Source organism: Chelonoidis abingdonii, chromosome 10 (genome assembly GCF_003597395.2).
Source record: "Chelonoidis abingdonii isolate Lonesome George chromosome 10, CheloAbing_2.0, whole genome shotgun sequence".
In the NCBI taxonomy this organism is placed as follows: Eukaryota; Metazoa; Chordata; order Testudines; family Testudinidae; genus Chelonoidis; species Chelonoidis abingdonii.
The window spans coordinates 9041691-9057309 of NC_133778.1; the positions used below are offsets into that span (position 1 = coordinate 9041691).

Sequence of the window (15619 nt, forward strand, 5' to 3'; positions counted from 1 at the left end):
CAAAACTCCCCTGTTAGCCACTCCTGTTCGCTAGCTTCTCTGGTCGCTTAGGAGCAGGCTTTTTAAAGCCCTGGTCTCCCTGAGTAGCCCCACCCTCTGGTTAAGGGTTGATGGGTGCTAAGAGGCTTAGGGATCACAGCCTCAGTAAGATCAGTAATATACCCCTCCCAATCTCTCCCATCCTGCTACATCCCTTTACCATGACTCCCTTCACTCTCCAGGTCCTGCTGGGTAGTTCCTTCAATTTATTTATATTCTCTTGCAGGCCACCTCTCCTCTCCCCCTGATTGGAAGGAGTGGCCCTTCCCCGACACTGAGCAAAACACAGAGAAATAAAACCCAGAGTCCAACTGCAATGGCCTCAGCAACTCCATCACGGAAAATGGAAGAAGAAGCCACTTGTTCCATCTGCCTGGAGTATCTGGCAGAGCCGGTGACCATAGACTGTGGACACAACTTCTGCCGAGCCTGCATCACCCATTACTGTGAGCACGGGAAGCCTGAATCCGGCATTAAGTTCCCCTGTCCTGAGTGCCGAATGCCATTTGAGAGAGGGAAATTCCGGTCCAACAGGAAGCTGGCCAATATTGTAGACAACATCAAACAACTGAGGTTAAAGCCAGGGAAAGGACAGGAGAATCTGTGTGAGCGACACCAGGAAAAACTCAAACTCTTCTGTGAGGAGGATGGAGAAGCCATCTGTGTGATTTGCAGGGAGTCCCGGGATCACCGAGATCACGTTATGCTCCCCATTGAGGAGGCTGCCCACGATTACAAGGTGGGGAATTACTACTGTTCTGGGTTCATTAAGCTTCTTTAGGGACCTGTTGTGCTCCTCCCCAGAGATGTCTGCTGGGATCAGTGGGAGACCTGTTCTCCATCTGCTGGGATCAGTACTGAAGTGCACCAAACCCCTAGGGTTCCCGTAGTGTGACCTGAACCCTGACTCCAAGGCAAGCACTGCAAGTGCTTCGGCAGCTAGGCCCCGTAGCTGCTAGCCCTGGTGGGTTCCTGCAGCCCGTCAGACACGAGGGGAAGGGTGTTTACCAGGCATGGCGGGAAGGGGGCAGACTGCAGTTACTCCAGGTACAGAGGCTTGCAGAGCTACAGTTCTAGGTGAGCAATAGCAGTTCCTGTCTGAGTCCCTGGGGCCGTCTGGGCTCTTCAGCCCTAGTGCCTGAGGTGCCCACTCACTATTCAAGCAAACAGAAACTTGTGGGATCAAGGCCAGACTCACTTAGTGTCTCTCATTGGGGCCCTTCTGCAGTGGCTCCTGCCCAGCTCCTGCTGCTGCCCCATAAGCCTCACACAGACGTGCATGCAGCTGTTAGGCCCAGATCTCACACCCTATTCCACATGCAGCTCCATGAACCTGGGAGTTCCTCTGTGCATCTGGCTTCTCGGTAGCTTTGGCTCACCATCCAGCCATGGCTTCCCAAACAGAGTCCAGCCACTGTCTGGTCCAGGGCCCCCTCCTTACCCGGCAGGGGAAGGGGGGGTGAAGAAGGATGGGGGCTAATGGGAGCTGAATCCCCCTGCTTTGCAGGTTAGTCACACAGCTCTCAACCAGCCACGGTTCAAAGGGACTTGGATAGCAACAGACAAACAAACTAGGGGCACAGTTATCTGAAGAGGGACTTAAAATGATGAGGGGTTCATGCCCCTTCCCAGGATCTTGGCAACTGCAGAGTTCACTCTGCCACCCCTGGGTTCAGGGAAACTGCGGGCTTCAGTCCTCACAGCCAAGGATCAGGAGGTTGCTAATGGGTTCACTCCCCACTGCCAGGTTCAGGGGGGCTGCAGGGTTCACTCCCCCATTCTGGGTTCAGGGTGTCCTGTGGGGTTCATCACCCATCTCCCAGGATCAGGGGGTCACTACTCACCCTGTCAATAGGACTGACCTGGAGCGTTGGCCTCTCTATTGCTCCTGGGGACTGTCAGTCACAGAGTCCTGATTTCTCACCAGCTCTTTCCATTTCTCTTGTTACTGGAAGATGCCCAGCCAAAAATCTCCATTAAGTTTTAGTAAGGGGCCAACAGTCCCCTTACCGTCTGGCCCTGTCTCCTCCCGTGCCCACCCATCAGACAGGCAGACTAATGGCTATTTGTGGCACACGATGCTCCTGCAGGTGAAACTCCAGGAAGCCCTGGGCCCTCTGTTGATGGAGCTGGAGAAGGCCCTGGCGCTGACATCCGAAGAGGAGAAGAAATCCATGGAGTGGCAGGTGGGTGTCTGGGTTTCTCTTTCCCTTAGCCCTTCCCCCTGCAGCGTTTCCAGGGATGCGGGGCTGTAAAGCTGCAGGCTGAGGTTATATCCTGCTCTGGCTGTTTTCCCCAGGATGGTGCTATGGTACCAGGGGCAGGAAATGTCTCTGGTGGGCATCCCAGTGAAGCAACCCTGGGAGAGCAATTCTTGGCCCATGGGCACAGCACAAACCCACCCCAGGGCTCTCCATACACCCAGTCCCCACTCACTTCACAGCCACTGTCTCTGGACCCACCCACACATATTATACACGTCCCACCTTGATCCATCCCACACTGCACCCACCCCAAATCATTCCCCCTGCCCCGTCCTGTACACACAGACCCACTCACTCTCATGCAGCCAGACCTGCCCCCCAGAGCAGCCAGCTCAGGGGCTGTGGGGGTTTCAGACCCTTCTAAAGGGTAGGCAGGGAACATGCCAAGTTTGCAGAGAAATCCGCTCTGATTGGCTGTCTTTCCCTGTCTGGCTGCCCTTCACCATCAATCAGAGCTATGTAGATTTTTTGATTGACAATCTGGTCCGTCAGCCTGTGTAGCAGGGAGATTTCTGGCTTCCTGGCTGTGCAAAGAAAGCATTGTCAGTCCTTGCCCAATTCCCTCTTGTAACACTGCCACCATGTCACATGTGCTGCCTCTCACCCTTGTACCCCTACCCCATGTGCTGGCGTCTCTTCCTGCTCCCATGTGCCATCACTTCTTTGTGTTGGCCAATATCCCACTCATGTACCACTATCTGCATGTGCTAACCCCATCCTCCCCCGATCCCTCCCCCACCTAGCCCCTGGGTCCCAGATCCTCCTTACCACTGGTTCAGGGAGAGGCCAGATACTCCCACCCCTGCTTCAGTGTTCAAAGGGTCACCAAGATTGGCCACTGCCTGTCCCCAATCCAGCAAGGGCACCACAATCTACGGGAGCAGCGACACAGCCCTCCCATCCTGCCACTCAGACCCCCTGCGCACAGTGCAGGAGAGGGGTTAGGGTGGGCATACTGAGGCAGAGGTTGGGAGTGTGACCCCATTACATTTTGCCAGACGGACATTTTTCAGATCCTTTACCATGATCCATGACTCTAAAGTCTCCTCTTGGTTCATGATCTGTACATCCCATGACCAGCTCTCTGATCTGTGAGGCCGACTCAGCACAGCTCTGGCTGAGGGGCTTTCTTCCCGCTCCATTTTCTACTGAAGGGCAAAGTGGAGAATTGGAGACGGTCGATCACACGTGAATTTAAGAAACTGCACCAGCTTCTGAATGAAGAAGAGCAGCTGCTCCTGCGGAGGCTGGCGGAGGAGGAGAGGGAGATTCTGCAGAGACTACAGGACAATATCACAAAGCTCTCGGAGCAGAGTGCTGCACTGATCAATCGCATCACAGAGCTAGAGGAGAAGTGTCAGCAACCAGCCGCTGAGCTGCTGCAGGTGAGACTGATAACAACCTCCCCATCATCCATCCTGCAGCACTAAACTCCCCGGTCAGTGACCAGATCCAGGAATTAGTGACCAGGCCTATTTCCTGCACCTGCTCTGACAGTTTCCCGACACAAACAGAAGCCCAGGCCCTGTCAGAGCCGACATGAGCCACAGTTGTGGATCACGGCTCTGATGTGCGCACAGATTTTGTATGCACACAAGGCTCTGTTGATATTGGGACGGGCTGAGCACCCACACTCCAGATGAAGCAATGGGAGCTGCAGCTGCTCAGAGTGAGACGGGGGGCTGGAACAATTTGCATAGTGGGGATACTGAGAGCCATTTAACCAAACTGTAAACCCTGTATAAAATGGAGACCACTTCAAGCCAGAGAGTACAGCAGTACCCCCAGCACCCCTGGCTCCAGCGCCTCTAGAGTGAGGATCCATGCACCGTCTCCTGAGATCTGCAACAGGAAACCAGGAGGGGGGAGGCTGGGGACAGCTGGATGGCAGCCCTGCAGAGAAGGGGAGGGATAGAGATGCATTAGGGATGCTGCTGCTTTCCTTGTCCCAACAAAGCTCCTTGTTCTGTGTTTGCAGAGCATCCCATCCCCCCCAGTCTGTGCCATTGTTGCATGACACTAAGCTCCTCTGAGAGTCAGAGCCAGGGCGACGGGGCACCTGAAATCGGGGATCACTGTCCAGTGTCCTGCACAGAAGCTGCTGCCCTGACGTGCTAAATGTTGTGGATTCAGTGTGGTAGAGAATGGAAAGTCACTTGGTGTTTTTGCATGTGGTGTTAACCCAGTTCCCTGACTCTGTCTCCTTTCAGGGTGTGAAAAGCGCATTGATCAGGTCTGTTCCCATTTCCTTTTCTCCTTCTGAGCCCGTGAGCGATGTGGGTGCAGAGCAGCCGAGTGATGAGGGGACCTTTTTCTTCACAGGAGTGAGCGTGTGAAACTCCAGCCACCAGAAACCGTTTCTCCTGCCCTGAAGAGCGGGTATAAAATCTGCCTTGACATGAGGGAAATGCTGGAGAGATTCACCGGTGAGTGAAGCTCCTGACTGGGTTTGCTTTGCATGTGGGTGGAGAACTGAATTGACTTGTGTTGTGGATGGGGACAAATGGTGAGGGCCACATTGGACTGGGAGCCTGGCATGGCAACAGCCCTGAAGACAAGGCGGATGAGTCAGTGGTGCCAGAACAGCAAGGGCTGGGGTCATCATGGCTCTCCCACTTTTTGCAAGTGGATGGGCGTGGCTTGTCCACTTTTCACCAGGGCAGACCCCTTCCCGTTGAGGCCTCTATGGAATGAGGTGGGGTGGGGCCTGTTTTGGAGGCTCTACCACCCCTCTGAGATCTCTGGGCTGAAGGAGGAGGAATGGAAGGTCTGCCTGCACCACTGTCTCCTGCTGCTCAGCCATTCGGCTGCATGAGGAGATGACTCCTGGTGGCTGCTTATGTGCTCGGAGTGCAGCGTATTTAGACATTCAGGTTGGGATTTCCTAGAGGTCTCAGCGCTAGCCAGACTGTGTCCCATGAATATCCATGCTCTAGGGCTTGTCTGTATTCCAGTGTTGCCCCACTTTCTCCTGGTACAGTTGTGCATAAGGGGACGAGGCTGAACTGGTGTAAGGCACCTGTATACCAGTGCAACTGTTCACACTGGGGTTCTACTTTTCCACTACATCAGTCAAACTTCATCCCCCAACTGACATGGTGACACTGGTACAAAATCTGCCTCTAGAAAGACCTGAAACCCCCCATATATACCCTGGGGATAGAGGCAGGAGAACACAGAGCATGTCTGAAAATCTCCTGATCCTCTGCTGCCCAAAGAGGCGGCAGGGACACCAACTCTCCCCCAAGAATCCCTCACTTTTACTGGGCTCCCCTGAGGGGTGCTGCTTCCATCAGGGAGGGGGGTCTTCGCACTGAGCACCAGTTCCTCATAGCAGGTGAATGCGGTTGTCTCTCCTGCCTGACTGAAGTGATGTAGTTGGTGCCTGCTCCAGGGCCAGGATCTCAGGGCTCCAGAGAGCCAGAACCCCCTGCCGCAGGGGAAGCAGCTTCCCCTCTATGCCTGGCAGGAGCTGGCACATCTCTGCTGCCTTTCCCCTCACCGTCCCCCACCCCAGAACGGGCTCTGCCCACTGGGCTCTGGGCATGGCTGGGTTCTGGGCAGGAGTTGTGGCAGGCCCCTAAAAATGGGGCAGCCACCGGTGTCCAAACACTGGCCCTGCACCCTGTGTCACCCTTCTCCTTTGGCCTCCATCCTGCACGTTTCCCCTTCTCCCCATCTGACCCTCGCACCGCCCCTTCCCCCCCGAGCCCTGGCCCTCGCACAGCAAGAAAACCCTACATAAATTATGATTGGACATGTACATATGCATATTTACTTATTTCTCCTAAAGTTAATTAAATATTTTAGGAAAAAGTGTCTGTGTGGCCAAAGCAAGAGCCGGTGGTCACACCTGCAGGCCACCTAAACAATGTGTTGAGAGAACCCTGCTTTAAGGGCACAACTTCCGGGCTCCAGGCTTCTTGCTCTTTTTGAGTTTTCCTGGGAGCTCCTCCCCTCAGCAGCTTCAAGTCTCTGTGATTCACTGTCAGTGGAGCCTGGGTAACCCATTAACAGGCTCTTTAGCTGCCAGCCAGCCACCTAGGGATTTAATTACTTCCAGGTGGGGCTGGGTTGGCTGGTCCTCCTTTTCAGAAAACTGCCACAGGTAGGCTGGGCCCTGACTCCCTGTAAAGGGCCAGGCCCTATCATGTACTTTCCTTATCGGCCTCAAGCCAACCTCTACCCAAACATTGGTTTGACCATGGATAACACTTGGTTGTGTTCTGCACCCAGGGCGTACTTCCTGCCCTGTTGCCACAAGGAAATCTCCAAGGGTCTTGGCCATATTTTTATTCTTGTCAGGGAAGTATGAAGGACCCAGAAGTTGTGTTCCTCAGCCTTCTAGGTAGCTCCTGCAGTGGACAAACTCCCTGATAGTTTCCAGCTTGTCATAGTTCAGAGTAACTTGAATTCTTTGTAAGTCAAATCCTTTGCTTTCACCACTGGTGTCATGCTCCGGTAACAGATATGGTCTGGTTACAGAGCTTCCTTCTGAGCCAGATATTCACCAGGTGTGTTCAGTGCAGGATCCTTTAGTGCTTTGCCAGGTGTGGCCAGGTTCCTTTAAATAAAGTATCTTACACACAGTGCCACCCACTGGCTGAACAGTATCATTCTATTACATTTCCTCCTTTAAGTTCTACATTCCTACATGTATAATATTTACATATCACACTGTCTCTGAAGTTCAGTACAGAGCGTCTCTGAATCACACTGGTTTTCTTATTACACAACTTGAATGTGTGACAACTTGGTCATTTGGCTGTCCATTAGCAACAACTTGCTGGTCGGTTTGGAATCCTTCAGTCTTCCTCTTGCTCTTCATCCACCATCTGTAGAGTTTGTTCTGTTGATTGTTCTTTTTGTGGAACAAAATGTTAATGTTTGGTTCTGTCTGTCTCAATCATATACAATGCAGGCACTGAATTCTTTTTCTTTACTATAGCTGAGGTTTCCCATCCTTGCTGTCCATCCATTTTGACACAAACACTTTCAACAAGGATTTGACCTGATAGTTCCCTGAGTGGTATCTGATGGAGAAAGGTTCATAAGTTCATTTTTCTTTTTTATCTAATTTGGCTACTCTCCTCATGTCTGGCCATGTTGCAGATAGGGATTCCCACCCCCCACACTGGATCAGTAGTTCTGAGTTTTCTACCCATCAGGACTTGTGCTGGACTATATCCAGTAACTGCTATTGGTAACTCATAAGAGCAAGGAATGAATCTTCCTGTTGTAGGATTTTCTTGGCTGTCTGTACAGCTCTGTAAGCTTTTCTAATTGCTTGTGGGTTCTGTGGACTGATCAAAATAATATTTTGTTTAGAATAACTTAAATTCTGCTGCAGTGAATAGTCATCCGTTCTCTGTCACTGGTTCTGGAATATCAAAAAAAGCAAAAGTGCACTTCAGAGTCTCAAGAACATTATTTTTTTTAAGTACATTATTTGTAAATACCTGGAAAAATAGTCCACAGCAAGCAGGTAATGATGCCCTCTGAATTCAGTTAAATCTGCAGCTCTTTCAAGGTCTCTCAGGTAAGGGTGTTCATACACTGTATGGTTCAGTATTGTCTCTCAAGTGGTTTTGTGCTGGATCTACTTTTAAAAGGCCAGTCTCAGCCAGTCCTCCATTGAGCTCTTCCACCTTTCTCACTAGGCCTATCACAGTTGCCATGCTGTGACCGAGAAGGTCGTTAGTCTGGGAACCTTTAATCATACACACGCTGAATGCTGACTGTGCGCTGGGTGAAGAAGTATTTTCCTCTTGGTTTTTGCTTTTTTAAACCTGCTGCCTGTTAACTGAATCAGGTGTTTGTGTTGTTATGTAAAAGAGTAAATCGCACTGGCCCGCCCCTCCCCTTCCCTTCCCTCAGAGCCCTCTTTTGCTGAGCACCTGCCTCTCCCCTTTCCCCCATCTGGTCCCCTGGCACCCACCCCTCCTTGCATCCCATCTCTGCCCCCACCAGTGACCCCCACTTCCTTCAGCCCCCTTTGCCCTGCTGCTGCCCACCTGCCTCATCGCCTTTTGGTGAACCCATCATGCAAAGTCATCCTCTCACTACCCCCTCAGACCCCACGGTACCTGCCCATTCCCTAGTCCCTCCTCCATCCCCTTACTCCTTCTGGCACCCGCCACTTCGCTTCCCTCTTTCCCCCTCTCCTCATCCGCCTCCTCCCCCACTCTCCTGGCACCCCCTGCCCTGGCACCTGCCCCTCCCCCAATTCCCTCTGCCCCTCAGGGGCCTATCCCTCTCCTTGCCCCCTTGTGCTTGCCCATTGCCTTGGCCCCTCCTGGAGCCTACCCCTTACCTCAACCCCCTCGCGCCTGCCCATCCCTCCTGTCCTCCCCTCTCCCTCTCTTGTGCTCACCCCTCCCTTGTTCCCTGCCCCTTATTGTGCCCAGGGTCACCACTCCCCTCAACCCCCACTTCTCCCCACTTGTGCTAGCCCCTCCCCTCACAACCATTGGCTCCTCCTGTTCCCTTTGCTCTCCCAGAGTGACCCTCCTCTCTCCCCACCCTGCCCCTCTGGTGCCTACCCCTGCTCCCCCCCACTGACCACCTCCCTCACGTTCTCCCTGCTCTACCATCCTTCTCTAATTCTCTCTTCAGAGTCAGATGGGCCCTGACTCCCCTTGAAGAGCAACAACCCTGCACTCAGCAATTAACAGGGATGTGGGTTAATTTCCCTTTGATCCCAGTGACCAGCCCCTGCACTGGCACTGACTCTGTGACTCTCTCCCTAGTGGACGTGACTCTGGATCCAGACACAGCAAATCACTGGCTTGTCCTGTCTGAGGATCGGAAATGTGTGAGACGCGGAGACACATGCCAGGATCTGCCCAACAACCCTGAGAGATTTGAAACTTCTGCCTGTGTCCTGGGCGCTGGGGGGTTCGCCAGCGGGTGGTGTTACTGGGAGGTGGAGGTGGGACACAAGACTGAATGGGCTCTGGGGGTTTGTAGGGAATCTGTGAGCAGGAGGGGGCAGGTCACAGCATCACCTAAACATGGATATTGGATATTGTGTTTGAGGAGTGGGAAATACAAGGCCCTGACCTCCCCTCCAACCCACCTCCCCGTGAGCATCAGCCCCAGCCGGGTGGGGGTTTTCCTGGACTGTGAGGGGGGCGAGGTCTCATTTTACAATGTGACTGACAGGTCCCATCTCTTCACGTTCACTGACACCTTCTCCGGAACGCTCCGTCCTTGCTTCTATCCTGGTTACAATGCTGGGGATACAAACCTCACTCCCCTGATAATCTGCCCAGTCCCAGCTCAGGCCAGAGGGAATTTCTGGTGTGTACAGTGACACCCCTCCCAGTCCAGCGCCAGGCCATCACCTGCCTGACCCCCTCCCTCAGTTCCCAGCCCCAGGCCTGTGAGCTGCAGGGAGAGGACAGAGCAGAGAAGGGGTGGAGGGAGCAGGGCTACAGGGCAAAGGGTGGTGGGGTACAGGCTGCTTGGAAGTGGGGATGCAGGGCCAGAGGGAGGTGCAGGCTCCTGGGCTTTTAAAAGTGAAAGGGTGAGTCCCACACTGCAAACATTTCAGAGACAATGATTTACGCAATGAGTGAGAATGACAGTCAGAGAAATGCTCCTACCTGAAAGGAAAGCCATGAGCGGGTGGGGGAGTCCCACGGCTCTGGGGAGGGCACTGACCTGCTTCAGCCCCAGTCCAGAGCCCTGCTGCGCTGGGAGGATGGATCAGCACACAGGGCACTAGGAGGGAGGCTCGTTGGTTAGGGAATGAAGTTGCTGCCCCTGACCAGGGGGAGCACTAGGCATCTCAGCCTCCGCTTCCCTACAGCCCATCAGCATGTGCCCGAGGCCCATTGAACTGAATTCACCCCCCGTTACACACAGTGACCGGAGTAACCGAGACCTTTATCTGCCCCGATAGGGCCCCATCCAGCATTACCCATCCAGGGTAAGGGGCTGTCTCTGTGCAGCAGGGGGAGGGGGTTCAGTAGATTCCCAGGACCATTCACTGCATTATCCAACTACCAGAGAAAAGCCAAATCCAGGAGCTGAGTGACCGCAACAGGTCCAGTGAGCGAGAGGGAATGTCCCAGCATTTCCTGTCCGGGGGAGATTTCCTCATGTGTCTGTTCCACCAGGGCCACACGGCTTCCTGCCGGCCCACATCCTTATTGTCTCTCTCTGGAATCAGGTCCCAGCATGATGGATGGTGAATGGGGATCAGGCCAGAGCATAGGCACAGACTACACGAGTGCTCCAGGGCTGGAGCACCTACCGGCAGCCAGCTCCCCCCTCTCCCCGCTCCCTCCCAGCGCCTCCCATCTGCCGTGAACAGCTGTTTCACAGCATTCAGGACACTTCGGGAGGGAGGGGAGCACTGGGAATGAGGTGCGCTTGGGGGAAAAGGCAGATCAGGGGTGGGGACTTGGGAGAAGGGGGTGGAATGGGAGCAGGGCGGAGCAGGGGAGGGTCAGAGGTTTGGGCGAAGGGGTGGAGTAGGGGCAGGGCGTGGCACAGAGGCAGGGTTGAACACTCCCCTGGCTAGAGGAGAATGTGATGGGTTATCTCACAGAACCCCCCCTTGGGAGCTGCCACCTGATGTGCCAGACTACTTCTACCCCGGCTTTCCCTGCCAGCCTAGGACCCCAGCACCCTGTCTCACTGAGCCAGACACGCCCGTCTGCTCCAACACAGACCCAAGGTCTGAACCATGTGCCCCAAAGCTGCAGGCTTAAACTGAAAGCAGCTTAAGAAGTGTTCCTGTCTTTAACACTCAGATGCCCAACTCCCAGTGGGGTCTAAACCCAAATAAATCCATTTTACCCTGTGTAAAGCTTATATAGAGTAAACGCACAAATTGTTTGCCCTCTATAACATTGATAGAGAGATATGCACAGCTGTTTGCCCTCCCCCCCACCCCGCCACAGGTATTAACACATACTCTGGGTTAATTAATAAGTAAAAAGTGAGTTTATTAAATACAAAAAGTAGGAGTTAAGTGGTTCCAAGTAGTAACAGACAGAACAAAGTAAATTACCAAGTAAAATAAAATAGAACACCCAAGTCTATGTCTAACACAGTAAGGAAGTGAACACAGATGAGATCCTCACCAGTTCCAGAATGCTCCCTTTTACAGACTAGTCTCCTGCTAGTCTGGGTCCAGCAATCACTCACCCCCCTTGCAGTCACTGCCCTTTGTTCCAGTTTCTTTCAGGTATCTTTGGGGGTGGAGAGGCTTTCTCTTTAGCCAGCTGAAGACAAAATGGAGAGGTCTCCCCTGGGCTTAAATAGACTTTCTCTTATGGGTGGAGACCCCCTTCTTTCTCCTATGCAAAGTCCAGCTCCAAGATGGAGTTTTGGAGTCACCTGGGCGATTCACATGTCCATGCATGACTGAGTTCCTACCAGCCAAGCCACATTCCTGGGAAAGCCCAGATGTGGATTGGTGTCTCCAAGTTCATTGTTGGCTTAAGTGGTTCTTGATGGGGCACTTACTGAGAATAGTCTTTTCTCAGGAACCCTAACTGCTTCACTACACCCTACTTATGAATACTGGCTGTATACTTGTTTGATTCTAACTTCGAGTACAAAAATGATACCTGCATACAAATAGGACTGATAGATTCAGTAGAGCATGACCTTTACAGAGACTTGTTACATGGCATATGGAGCATAAAACACATTCTGGTTATGTTATATATTTACGTTCTTAAGCATATTTCCATAAAGCCTTGTGGGTGGCACCGTCACAGAGAAATCGGCACCTATGGGCCAGAGTGTGGGGCTTGAGAGCCCAGCCCCAGTGTGAGGGGCGCACTCTGGGTGAATGGAACCTGCTTCTGGGAAGGAGCCCAGGAACTTTTCTCCTCCTTTCTCTGTGTGTTTGCTTCACCCCAACCACACGTGACCCACTGCCACACACTTCTCATCTGCCTGGAACCTGCTCCTGTGGCCTCCAGCCTCCACTCCTCCTCCCTGTCCCTCCTCAAAACCCTCTTCCCAGGGAGCCCTGTGCCAGGGAACACTGAAACATGGGTCAGTGCCCGGGTCTGTGCAGAGTGTGAGCTTCCTGAGCAGGGGCCATGGCTGACATGCCCAGTGCTGGGGGGCTGTAGGGATTGTGACTGGGTGCCTAGATGGGCCACACTGAGGATGCTACAACTTAGGGCAGACTGCAAGGACCAGGGCAGACAATCCCCCAGATGGGATAGTCTAATTTTGCCAATTAATTTGGCAATTGATCTTTGATTATCAGCAGGTAAGTATGCCCAGTGGTCTGTGATGGGATGTTAGATGGGGTGGGATCTGAGTTACTACAGAGAATTCTTTCCTGGGTGCTGGCTGGTGAGTCTTGCCCACATGCTCAGGGTTTAACTGATCGCCATATTTGTGGTCGTTAGGAAGTAATTTTCTCAGGGCAGATGGCGATGGCGTCCTGGAGGTTTTTCGCCTTCCTCTGCAGCTATTGGGGCAGGGTCACTGTCTGGAGTATTTCTGAGCTTGAGATCAATTCGAAACCCAAATTTCAGGTCTTCTATAAACTCAGACGAAGATTGTAGTTTGGTTATTGAAGTAGTGGTGAGATTCTGTGGCCTGCATTGTGCAGGAGGTCGACTAGTGATCATATGGGTCCCTGACCTTAAGTTGTGAGTTCTTACGTCATAAAGATAGCTATAGGTTAATGTCTCCTTTCACCGTAAGGGTTAAAACAAGTGACCTGCAACACGCTGACCAGGGACCAATCGGGACAAGAACTTTAAATCTGTGTGGAAGGGAAGCTTGGGTGTGTCTTTTGTTTTCTGCTGTTCTCTTGGTTTCTGGAGAGTGACACACTTTACGTACCTACAGGTCTCTCATACTTCTATTTCAGTTTGTAATACAAAAGTTTGTGATCAGCAGTGCGGTAATCGTCTAGTTGATGGTTTCTATTTGCAACTGTGTTTCTGGTGTAGAGTTTTATGTTGTTTGGCTAGGAAGTTATTTTATAATTGGTATTTTCTGCTTGGAGAGGCTTTTTCTCATGTCTATGAGTGAAAGACCCTGTTATTTACATTTAGATTAAGATTAATCTTATTTTTGTTTTCTTTTTATTAAAGTTTTTCTTTTTTAAGGCCTGTTTATTTCTTCCCTGTTGAGCTCAGGGATTGAGTTGTACTTACAGGTTAATTGGTGGAGAAGTGGAAGTACTCTCTTGTTTTTTGTTCCCGAAGCTTGATCTTTATTGCCTCTGGGTGGGGGAAGAAGGGGGGGACGAAGGGGGATCCTTTGTTGATTCACGGAGCTTGAATTGTATCTCTCTAGTGTACCACATGCGCGGGAAAGATATGGGAGGAGAACGGGAAGGGGGGAGGAAAACTGCTCTCTGTGTTTCTCTTGTCTCTTCTCTGGGGAGGGAGAGGGATGGGGAGGTGGAATTCTTGTTGTTAGAGTTAGGAGTTTTTGAATCCAGTGATCTTCCGGGTAACCCAGGGAGGGGAAGCCTAGGAGAGGCACTAGTGAGAGAAAGAGTTTACTTTCCTTGTATTAAGATCCAGGGGGTCTGGGTCTTGGGGGTCCCCAGGGAAGGTTTTGAGGAGACCAGAGTTTATCAGGCACTCAAAGTCCTGATTGGTGGCAGCGTATTAGATCTAAGCTGGTAATTAAGCTTAGAGGAGTTCATGCTAGTACCTCATTTTTGGACGCTAAGGTTCAGATTGGGGAAAGATACTATGACAGTCTATGACTGGTGGATTCTTCTATAATTAGATTCACCATGTCAGTAACAAAATTGCCTCTGTAATACCACACTGGTTATGAAGAAGTTACCTACAATCCCTTTTAAGCATCACAGCACTTGTCCCCCATCTCGACCGCCACTTCTAATATAGTGAGAGGTTATTGAAACCCTGCTTCACCATATGTGAGGTTCACCAGTCCCAAAGGACTGGACACTGATCCCCAAGTCAATGTGAGTCCCAGATCTTACCCAATAATCACGCAGATGTCAGTGTTTTAGTATCTAAAACAAGTTTTAATAATAAAGGGGGAAAGAAGGAGGAGTGTAGCAGTGGTTAGAGATCAGGATACATACAGATATAAGAAAAGTCTTTAGGTCCCAGTTTCATAGCAGAGATGGCAATGCTGCTGATTTGGAAAAGTCTTTCTGGAATCAGTTTGAAAGTGAGTAAGTCCAGGGGCAGGGCCGGTGCAACCACTACGCAAACGAGGTGGTTGCCTAGGGCGCCAAGTGGTTGGGGGCGCCAAAAAGTGGGGATCCCCAGCCATGGAGGAGCTGGTGCGGTGGAGGGGGCAGCAGCCCTGCAAAGGTGGTGGCGCCACTAGCAGGGAGCAGCTGCGACCCCTGACCTCCCTCCCCAGGCTGCAGCCCAGCACCCCCCGACACACATTCTTGCAGGCTGCAGCAGATGCATGCGGGCGGCGGCCCCCGTGTGCACCCTCGGCTCTCCCCTTGTCATGCTCAGGCTCTGCGGTTCCCAGGCATGTGAGCCTCTGCTGCCAGGGTGCAGGGCCCTGAGCCTGCTCCTGGGAGTCGCAGAACTTGAGTGCAGCGAGGAGGGAGCCCGGGGGCACACGGGGGCCATTGCTCACATGCATCCACTGCAGGAGCCCCCCCTGGGGGGGTACCTGGCCGCAGCCTGGCCAGGCATGTACCCTGGTTTCCCCCTCACCATGCTCGGATTCTGCGGCTTCCTGGCGTGTGAGCTGCCGCCGTCGCCACTGCCCCTGCCGGAGGGCTCCTGCAATCTGCCGGAGACAGAGGCAGTGGGCGGCATCCGAGTGCACAGCCACCTCCTCCCTGGGCTCCAGCTTTCCCGGCTGCTGCCGCACTCCAGCCCATGCCCTCCCAGCTGGGCGATTCCCCAGCACAGCTGGAGCTGGGGGGGAGGGAAGTTGCTTCGGGCCCCATGGTTCAGGGAGCCGGGAAAGTTGGAGCCAGGGGAGGAGGCGGCTGTGTGCTTGGATGCCGCCCACAGCCTCTGTCCCCCGCAGATTGCTGGAGCCCAGCGTTGGCTTCTGCCCTGGGAGCAGGCAGCGGGAGGCGATGCAGGACTAAAGGGATGCTGCTGTGGACTGTGGCTACCAGGCAGAGTGGGTTTCCCAGGAAATGTTCCTGACCATCTGTCACGGAGTCCCCGGACAATCTCTGGAACTGCTCCCCACTAAGCCAGTCAGGACTTTGGGGAGCCTCCTCTCCCTTGGAGCAGACTTGTTCAGGGCAAGAAGCTCACTCGTCTTCACCTCCTGGGTCTCTCCTTGGAGCATTCAGCATCCTCTGCCCCTCCGTGTGCTTCCCACAGCGAGCCCACCCAGGTGGGGTCCTGGGGAAGCCA

The 15619-nt window shown here is 52.9% G+C and overlaps 1 protein-coding gene across 1 annotated transcript; it reads left to right on the forward strand.

Moving 5' to 3' along the window:
• The first annotated feature begins 355 nt into the window (after window positions 1-355).
• On the forward strand, window positions 356-9618 carry LOC116821300 (E3 ubiquitin-protein ligase TRIM39-like). The gene is made up of 6 exons (XM_032774363.1): window positions 356-778; window positions 2130-2225; window positions 3458-3688; window positions 4514-4536; window positions 4626-4729; window positions 9053-9618. The coding sequence occupies exons 1-6, from the start codon at window positions 356-358 to the stop codon at window positions 9616-9618; spliced, it is 1443 nt and encodes a 480-aa protein (XP_032630254.1).
• The last annotated feature ends 6001 nt before the right edge of the window (window positions 9619-15619 follow it).

Coding starts and splice junctions, on each gene's coding strand:
- LOC116821300 (XM_032774363.1), top strand. CDS start 356: ATGGCCTCAGCAACTCCATCACGGAAAATGGAAGAAGAAGCCACTTGT. Junction 3,689..4,513: donor CAGCCGCTGAGCTGCTGCAG/GTGAGACTGATA, acceptor GTCTCCTTTCAG/GGTGTGAAAAGCGCATTGAT. Junction 4,537..4,625: donor GTGAAAAGCGCATTGATCAG/GTCTGTTCCCAT, acceptor TTTTCTTCACAG/GAGTGAGCGTGTGAAACTCC.